This window comes from Nestor notabilis, unplaced genomic scaffold (assembly GCF_000696875.1).
Source record: "Nestor notabilis isolate BGI_N333 unplaced genomic scaffold, ASM69687v1 scaffold33448, whole genome shotgun sequence".
NCBI classification, from domain to species: Eukaryota; Metazoa; Chordata; class Aves; order Psittaciformes; family Psittacidae; genus Nestor; species Nestor notabilis.
The window spans coordinates 17,000-26,459 of record NW_009939289.1 but is presented as its reverse complement, the minus strand read 5'-3'; the positions used below and the strand labels follow the sequence as shown (position 1 = coordinate 26,459).

At 36.3% G+C, this 9,460-nt stretch overlaps 1 protein-coding gene across 1 annotated transcript in view; it reads right to left on the bottom strand.

Moving 5' to 3' along the window:
* VWA3A (von Willebrand factor A domain containing 3A) overlaps nucleotides 1-9,460 on the bottom strand; it is a 28,678-nt gene that overhangs the window by 2,849 nt on the left and 16,369 nt on the right. The window contains exons 21-30 of the mRNA XM_010019780.1: nucleotides 8,400-8,555; nucleotides 6,713-6,803; nucleotides 6,162-6,259; nucleotides 5,858-6,010; nucleotides 5,174-5,282; nucleotides 4,467-4,611; nucleotides 3,819-3,963; nucleotides 2,640-2,791; nucleotides 1,664-1,790; nucleotides 962-1,059 (exon numbers count right to left, since the gene is read on the bottom strand). Coding sequence (XP_010018082.1) covers nucleotides 962-1,059; nucleotides 1,664-1,790; nucleotides 2,640-2,791; nucleotides 3,819-3,963; nucleotides 4,467-4,611; nucleotides 5,174-5,282; nucleotides 5,858-6,010; nucleotides 6,162-6,259; nucleotides 6,713-6,803; nucleotides 8,400-8,555 — 1,274 coding nt within the window. The remainder of the gene's footprint in view (nucleotides 1-961; nucleotides 1,060-1,663; nucleotides 1,791-2,639; nucleotides 2,792-3,818; nucleotides 3,964-4,466; nucleotides 4,612-5,173; nucleotides 5,283-5,857; nucleotides 6,011-6,161; nucleotides 6,260-6,712; nucleotides 6,804-8,399; nucleotides 8,556-9,460) is intronic.

The window sequence follows — 9,460 nt, the reverse complement described above, 5'->3', positions numbered from 1 at the left end:
TAGTGTGGGGTATTCCTGCCCATGGCAGGGGGGTTGGAATTAGATGATCTTAAGGTCCTTTCCAACCCAAACCATTCTACGATTCTGTAACACAGAACAAATTCTGGTAGGCTTGAGACTTAACAGGGAAAGGAAAAAGATTGAGTCAAATTATTTAGGAAAGCAGAAAAAGTCAGAGATTGAGAGATGAGATGTTTCTGAGGAAAATGATTTTGTCAGATGCTTCAAGAAATAAGAAAAGTGAAAAGGAAGGCTTAGGGAATCTTCCCAGGAAAAAGGCTAATAGAAAATTTACTGGTCTTTAGGGGCAAAAAGAAAGGGAGACTGATGGTAACTTGAAAATTACATGGGTTGAGAAGGGATTGTCTGAGAACAGAAGAAAGATCTCATATTATTCCATGCAGAGAATATAGTTCTAGCAGACAGAGAATGGATGATTGATGCAGTTAGAGAAGTCAGGATGAGGTGGGATAGAAGGAGCCCATAAAGATTTTTGAAAAGAAAAGTAGTAAGTATTTCTGAGTAAGAAGTCATAAAAAAAGGAAGAGGTACTAAAAAGAACATTATATCACACTCACAAGAGACAATTTTCTCTTCTAATAACCTATACAAGAGAAACACATTGATTTGCCAGACAAGAGAACTAAGCAAGGAGAGGAACAACTTAATGTAATTTCTCTTTGACATAAGAAATGGAGGAACAACTGAGAAAACAACTGCCCTGAACTTTAACACCTTAGAATCTGCTCAAATCCTTTACTATGATGGTAGCTAATTGTGTAAAACCTTAAAACCAAATCCCTCTTGCTTGCGTATCATTTCAAAGTTTCACGAAAACCACTAAAATTGACAGCACAAGGAAAGAAACAGTGATTCCTTTTTAAATACCAGACACAAAGTCAGACATTCTTGTCTTCCTTTCATGAACAAAAGCAATTACTGAAAGATTCTTAATACTCACCTCAAAGATTTTGCCTGCTTTAAGAAACCTCTAGCTTTTGCTACTTCTTGAGTAAGCTGCTTTAAATCATCTCCTTCAAAGTAAGGGAAAACTGGATCCTGAAAACAGAATTAAAATATTCTACTTTAATTTGTACCAATTTATCATTTTCAGTTTCTACCAGCTTAATTAACTGAGCCTAAACTGTCAATCTCCCTACTCCTATCTACTGGCAGACAAAGTCTTGGTCTTAAAAGAGGAGAGCAGAGCAACTCTGGATTGAACGTGGTTCTGTTCCCTAACATAATACTTCTGCTCTGGCAATCCCTGAGGTTTCCTGCTGCAGCATTAACGTACTACATACTGTGTCAGGATTTTACAATAACATAAATGAAATACAAGCTGGCAAGGCTAAGAAGGCATAGTAAAAGCTAAAGTTAACTTAAAACCCACAGTGTCCAAATGCAAGATTTTTTATTTCTTATGCTTCTCTTTCAAAACCTATGCTGCACTGTGTAATTCTTTCATGAGTTTCATCAACTGACCAAGGCAGCTGGCAAAGAAGCAAAGGCAGATATTCAATTGTCTCCTTTTGGTTTCAATGTGAAGCATCTTATGAATCTTCTATTAATTTTTCTTGTGATTTTTGTTTTTTAAATGCAGTTTGACTATTGATGAACTAAGCTGAAATGAAATCAAACCAAACCAATCTATTTAACATACATCTTCATCATCAAGCCCCTCTGTCAACATTCTGTGTGCTGCTAATTGTCCATCCACATCTCCGAAACTGCAGTGATAGCGCCCTCCTGTTTGGGAAGCAAGCTTCTTCAGAAATTCATTACCTCCTCTGTTAAGAACAAAGTAGTTAGTTACTTAAGAAAATTATCTCTCAGAAAGCAACAGCAATAGAAGAAGAATTTCTAAGAATTCCTCAAAAAACACTGCATCAAAACAAGTGGTTTGGAGGACATGACTGTAAACCTCTGTATCATTTCGCATCATCAATTGCTAATGTGGAATATACACTGCTTAGCTGTCATAACAGGCTACTTTTGGACAAGAGGTTCAGTGTAGTAATAGAACCAAAAATGAAAGTAAATCAAGAAATCCAGAAGCCAGGCCGGCAGGTGAAGAGCAGTTAATATTTTACACATAGGAAGAAAACTGAAAGCCAGGAGTCTCCATAAAGAGTCACACTTTTACTGCCATTTATACATCATTATTTTAGAGTCCTGTCTCCCAAGCACTAGCATTGCAAAGTCAAAAACAGTCATACAGCCATTAATTTCAAGTAAACTGCAAGGATTGATTCCATCCTAGAACTGGACACTAAAGTATCCACAACTAACTAGGAGATTTCTTTGCAAAGAAACAGCAGAAGAGGAACTTGTATTCAGAAGTAACATGTTTCTCCCTCATTAGCAGATATCCTGTACAGATAGTTACTGGCTACTGACCAGCTAACCAAATGATATGCAAATAAACTCAAAATATTCGTAATAAAATATTTTTAATTTGGCTTTTCCAACTTAGGTCCAATAATTCTACGTATCAAGCACTCTACTACTTCTCCCTTTAATGGCTTGGAAAATGACAGCCATGCTGTACAGTGAACTGAGAATGTGGCCCAGGCTTTTGACAATAAATAAACTAGTAATTCTAAAAGTTTTTATTATTCTTGCAAAGTATCATATACCTGTCTGCACAGTTAAAAGAAATGGTGTGAATTTTAATATCTTGTTTCTTTCTTGATCTTTCAACTTCTGTCAAAATCAGACTGCAACTGGTGTCTGGTTTTCCATCAGTCAATACATACAGTGCCTCTATACCTTGGAAACTGAGCGCCTTCTGAAAAGCAGAAAATAAGCTTAAATAATTAGTACATTTATATGAAAAGTTTAAGAATGAAAACACTATTCTAATGATTTAATATTGTTTTATATTTACCACCTCATTAATCAAGTGAGTTTTGTCTTTTCACTAAGTATGAAAGAGATCAAGGATATAAACTTGAAAAATAAATAAGTAGATAATCTGTAGCGTAAGAGAATATATTTCTAAGAACAACATCACAAAAACCTGATTTATTGAAATAAGCAAATCAACTGGGTTTGGAGAACTGCTAACACAAGATTTTTGCATCACATTTTGTAAGAGTTCAAGATGCTCAATGTCTGCTCACTGGGACTTGGCCTTTTTATATTATTGAAAACTGCTACAGTAATTGACTCTGTGGACATTTTTTTAATACACACATGCCTTACAGTTCTACTGGATTTGATTCATCATGAATTCCGTGAAATTTACTAGGAGATTCTGCAAGGGTGTCTGAAAGAATCATGCATTTAAGGCAACATTTCTTTTGTGATTCAAATTTTAAATCTCATGAAATTTTAAGTTATTTCAGTCTCTGTTTTAAATTATTATTACTACTAAATTTCTACAGGTGAAAAGTTTCTTCACCTGTTACTGAAGTTCAAGAATTGTGTATTCAATGCCCACGCAATTCCAGAAAAGACCACTTCTTTAAAATCCCTGTTTGGCTCAGAGCAAGTATCTCACTGCCACAGCTGTACATTAGCATCAATTTGAGCAATTGGCTATTTTCTCTTTCTAGTATTCTCTGAAAACAAGTATTAACTCTACTGATATTTCACATTTTTCTTAAACTCAGTACGAGTGATGAATTCTACTATCTACTAGCCTTGGGGACAGAAACAGTGGCTTGATTCCAGATCTGTTCAGTGTTCTGCATGTAAAAATGCTTTATGCTCTGACCAAATAATTTTCCCCAAAACATTACCAGTCAGATGGAAGTGTTGTATCACCACAAGAGAAGATGTCCCCTCCAAAATGCAGTACACAATTTACTAACCTGTAAAGCCATAAGGGTGCATGTATTGCCATGAGCATGGAATGTGGACACCCACTGCACAGCATCGTGACATGTTTCATCAGTTGCCTCTACAAGACACTCCTTCCAACTCTCCGTATTTTCTGCAAATCTCAGCAGGTTAAACCTAAGGAGCAAGATGGCCCACAACATTAAAGCCTAACCAGCATTATCAGTCACTTCAGATAAGCCAGTTTTGAAATAAACAAAACAAAACAAAGAAATCCAAACACAAAAGTAAACCGAATAGGAAAAACCAACCAAAACAAAAAAAACCCGAACACAAAACAACCAACTTCCTTCCCCCCAAAACCCAGAAGCCTCGTATTGAAGTCTTCAGCTTTACAAGAGTCAGAAAGCATGTATCACTCTGCATGAACAAAAAGTCTATGGGTACGCTGAGCCCAAAGGATAAACAGCAGCAGGCAAATGAGGCTCAAACCTTAGAGAGCTCAGAACTGAAAGCTGGTTAACAAGAACAAAAAAAGCAGTTCATGTCTCGTGTGTATTACACACTAACATACAATAATTACTTGTATTGTTTCAGTACTGTATTATTTATTATTAAGTAATTTTATGACATAATAGTAAGTAGTGCAGATTTCAGTCTTTATCAGTAGTTCATCATACCTTACTTTATTCTTTCTCAGCTGTTCCCAGACAAGGGAGGTAAGTTCTTTCATGATATGTGGCAAATATGGGTCCATGGAACCAGATGTATCAATCAAAATACAGACATTTGCTTCTAAAATGGTACCAAACAATCTTCGGCTTCCTGGGCCAGAACATTAAAACTAACTGTCATTACATAGGCTTATTTTATTGAACATGTTATTTTATTGAGCATACTGTAAAACCTTTGGTCTTTAGGGGTTATTCTGGGCACATTTCTACATAATAAATTCTAATCTGTGTGCAGCTATGTAGTTCAATAAGCAACAGAGGGATCAAAATACTTTTCATCAGCAGGGCATATTCTTAGCAAAAGAAACTTTAAAGCTAATTTTGTTTGTTGATGTTATTGTATATATTCAATGGATACAATGCTTCTGAGACCAGGAACCTTGCAGTTCTGAACACAACATACAAAAAGAATAAACTTATATCAAAGCCCTAACAATTTCACAGCAAGCTCGATGTTTCAGCTACACAGACACTGAATTCTCTTGTGTTCTTGTATTCATAAAAAACATGAATACAATGAAATGCAAAACCAATGACTTTTATTTATATTTGAGGTCCAGATTTATATTCAGATTTATTGTATGATAAGTAGTAGACAAGAATATTTTATATACATTTCAACTGTGCTTTACAGACCAGATGCACACCAGTACCTGACAGAAGCCACTGTATTCTTTCTATATAGCGCCGCAACACTTTCTCCAGTTGTTCAGTGTAGATTTCTAGTTCTTTAGGTTGGAACTGCAGATGTTTCACAACCCCCTGGAAAAAATCAGGAAGACTGAGGAGTTTGTCTTTACCTCTATGAAATAGTGTAAGAAAATTCCTCTGACTCTGTTGCTACTAAATAACTGGTTTACCCAAATGAGGAAAGCCTTGTTGTCATCTCAGCCAGCTGAGCTGAGCAACAAAATTTGACTAGACAGATGAACCAGCTGCATTATCTCGAACAGTTTTATAGATAAAATAAAGCAATAGTATCCTGGACTTAACTTTCTGTGCTTCTCTCCAGTTATTACACAAACCCAAACAATCAAGATCTAACATTTTCCCAGCTTTGATTCACACAGCATTTTTAAAAGGTTTACTTAAAATTTTAAAATTGTTCTCCCCACTGTATGAGCAGAGGAGACGCATTCTCCAGATCCCATGCATTTTCCACTTTGAACATACTAGAAACTTTCTCTAGCTTACTAACAGAAACATGATTCAGAAAGACAGCCACAGAAGAGTGAAGAGAATATCACATTGGCAAGCCACAAATGTTGATCAACATGCACTCTTTTAAAGACAAAACCTTTCAGTGATGTAGGTAGATGAAGTCTGTAAATGCCTACATTGACTTCCACACTGGGGAAGACAGCGCAGTATTTTGCTGACACTCTCTTGTGCAGCGACGCCACAGTTTTCTGTTGGTGAGTACAGCCTGGACCAAACAGCTGTCGGGGCAATTCCAGTTTAAGCTTTTTAATGCCGTACTTGGTCAGCCACTGGTAAGACAAACAGATGAAGCAACTGGTTGCTAGTAAATATTAGAAGAGATTATGTAACGATACATTGTAAGGAATCACAGTTAACATGTTCACATTAATTCGTATGGATAATTCTCAAATGGCATTTCATTAGTAAGGAGCAAAGTACCTCTTTGCTTGAACAGATTTCCTCTTTGTTTGGCAACGTAACAGAGGGAACAGACTTTCCTATGCACGTTACCTTTGGATACTTTTGGTATACTGGACCTAGTCAAGAAAATTAACAAAGTAATATTGAGAGCCTGAGGTTTAAATCACAGCCCTTTGAGTCATATGTGACTGTGGATTAAAAAAAACAAATCAACCAACCCCAGCTCCACACATGAGCATTCATACACAGTTCCACATTTGAAAATAAATGCAAAATTCCCATACAAACTATTTAAAAAACATCTGATTTTTAAAAATTGTCACCTGTAAAAAATTCCAAGCCAAATATTCTGTAACCATCTACACCCTCATGACAGCATTTTTCTTTAGAGCACCTTTGACAACAAGATCCCAAAGGACTTCAAAAAACAAAACAAAATTCCCCAACAGATCCCCAAGATTACAACTGCAAGTGTTTCTAAAAACTTCAATTAAATCTCTAATTTAATACTGTCTTTTAATCAAGCCCCAAAACAAACTGAAGACAAAAAGCCCCTAATCTATACAGACCTGGCGGAATTTCTGCTTTGGCACTAGTAGGACGCCATGTCTGTACGCTTCTGGAAGCACTTCTCTCTGCAGCATGGTTGTCTTTAATATACTATAAGCACACATAGTAACAATAATTTTAAAAAAGGCAATTAAGTCTTTCAGTTGGATCATAACTGCATTATTCAAAACTGGAACAATTGTTCATTATTCTCTAATTCCTGTTTTACTCTGGCTCTTCTGACAGTCAGCACCTGCCATGACAACCCATTCTTTGTGATTTCTTCCTAGGTTAAGTAACTCATTGTTCTGGTTTAATTATCTTGCCAACTTCATCTGCTGCCATAAAACTAAAGACTAACATCTACAGGCAGATGAGTCTCAAACATTTTTGCAACTTGAAGAAACAGTCTAGTATGGTAATGGTACTGTTTTATAAAATATAGTATGTAGAATCTTCCTCAGAATTTTATGGAATATTTGAAACCTAGTGCTGACAACACTTGTTTTTTCCTCCAGGTAAGGAAACCTCTAGAGTCAACCCTCTAGGGGATGAGCAGTCTGCTAAACAACACGAACACTTGTTTAATGACTTGTTTAATAAGACTTTTGCTGTGATACACAGACTTCAAGTAATGGACATCTAATGTAAAATAACAAACTATGACATACTATATATAACAGAATCATAGAAATGTTTGGGTTGGAAGGGATCCTCAAAGGTCATCTAGTCCAACCCCTAACATAACATACTATAAAACATAACATACTACAAATATCACCAAACATCTAGAGACAAACCTGTACCAGTTTTCTACAAGTTTAATCCCTGTAAAACTATGCTATGTTGTCATACCTCCGAGTGATTCTTTTTTCCTGCATTTGTGAAGAAGTATTGAGCATATACTGTTTTTGATAAAATAGCACGGAAGACCTGTTTGAGCTTACCTACCAGGCCTTTGGCACATGAACACACCTAAGAGTGCCATTCCATTTCAAAGATGAGACCTGAAAATTCCAGGTCAAAAGTTAACTACATCCTCTGCAACAGGAAGTTCTTATCTAGTCATTTCTACACCCAAGTTGTAAGCACTGGCCATGGCCATTTGTATGTATTACAGATATGCACACCCACTCAGAACAGATGCATACATAGTCAAAATGAACAAGGAAAACGTCAGCAAAATCCCAAGGACTCAGCAGTGTAACTCCATGGCAATCAGCACAGCAGGCAGGAAACAAATCCTGAACCCTGTTTCTAGTTTTTATGCTGGCTCTCTGTGTGGCCAAAGACATGCTACTCAGGCGCAGCTGTCTCATCTGGAAATGAGCAGAATGCCATAAAATTCAGTACTTTCTAGAAGGACTTGAAAAATAGATGGAATATGGTAAAGCACATTTCTGCTTTGCCTTTGTTTACACTGAACACTAAATATTTAAGGTCAGAGGAGGGATTATTTAGGTAATTTTAGACACTGAAATGTTGTTCCATTATAATTACTTATTTAGTGGGAATTAATAAGATGTCTTTTTTTGTTTATGTAGCATTTTGAATGCAAATTACAATGTCAATTCAGGATACTCTCACAGTGCTGTTTTAATTCCTGCAAATTTTTAGTCTGAGCACTTCTCTCACAAAGAGCAGCATCTGACAGTTGGGTAAGATCTCTAAAACACACAGCTCATTAAAAATGGGACCACTTCAAACCATTCTAGCCAGACTCAGGGCTGTGGGCTTAGGAGATGGCAACTTCTGTGGCTTTCTTCTCTCTTTCTTTGCAAGCACATTTGAGTCTCCTGGTATAAATGGATTAACAGACTGATTTACCGAACGTTGCTTTAAGGATTCCACTAGGAATGCACACTGAAATGGAAGTTCACAGCATTTAGTAATTCATATACATGAAATTTAAGTAAATGACATTTCAAAGCCAGACATTCTATATTTATTACTTCAATAAAATAAAATTCACAGCAAATTTATTAATCTGGCAATGCTTGACACCTCTAACTGAACAGAAACCCCTTTGTGCTGTGGTTGCTTTAATACACAGGAGGGAAATCCTTCCTGCTCTAAGCAAACATTCTAAAAGAAAAGGCAACAGTTTGCACACCAAGACCAGAACAAATTTGAAGATGATGAACCAAGAATATGCAACTATTAAATGTCAACAAAATATTTTAAGATCCCATTAAATATCCATCAACTCTTCTTCTTAAACAAAAGAGTTTTGTGACTCAGACTTGCATGCAACAAGCTGTTTAGACCTCTGGAGACAGATCTTGTGGCATCTTTCTAATCACACTTTTGTAACACTCAACAACTGTATGGCCAGACTGGCTACACTGCCTCAGTCACTTTTTTAGATAGCTTTATATATAGGCATATAATATGGAGACATATGGTCTAGTTCTACACACCTAGTACACTTCACAAAGCAATTGTTTTGGAACTGAGCAAAGGTATTGTCCCACTGATGAACCCTCCCTGACATGTGACTTACAGGAACGTAACATTTTATGTTTGTTATAGAATATATCTTTTTTACATATTTCTTTTTTTATACATATAGTTATAGCAAACAATTCTATTTGGGAAGAATTCATCGTAGGATTGGCAACAAAAAGGAGAATCACTTAAATTATAAACTCCTTGTATTTGATAAGGAATCTTGGCTACTCCAACAACCATCACCGCAGTGCTATTGTACAACTGCTTTCTAGGCCATATTTACTCTGTGGTGACTATTCTCACACTCTCAAGCATTC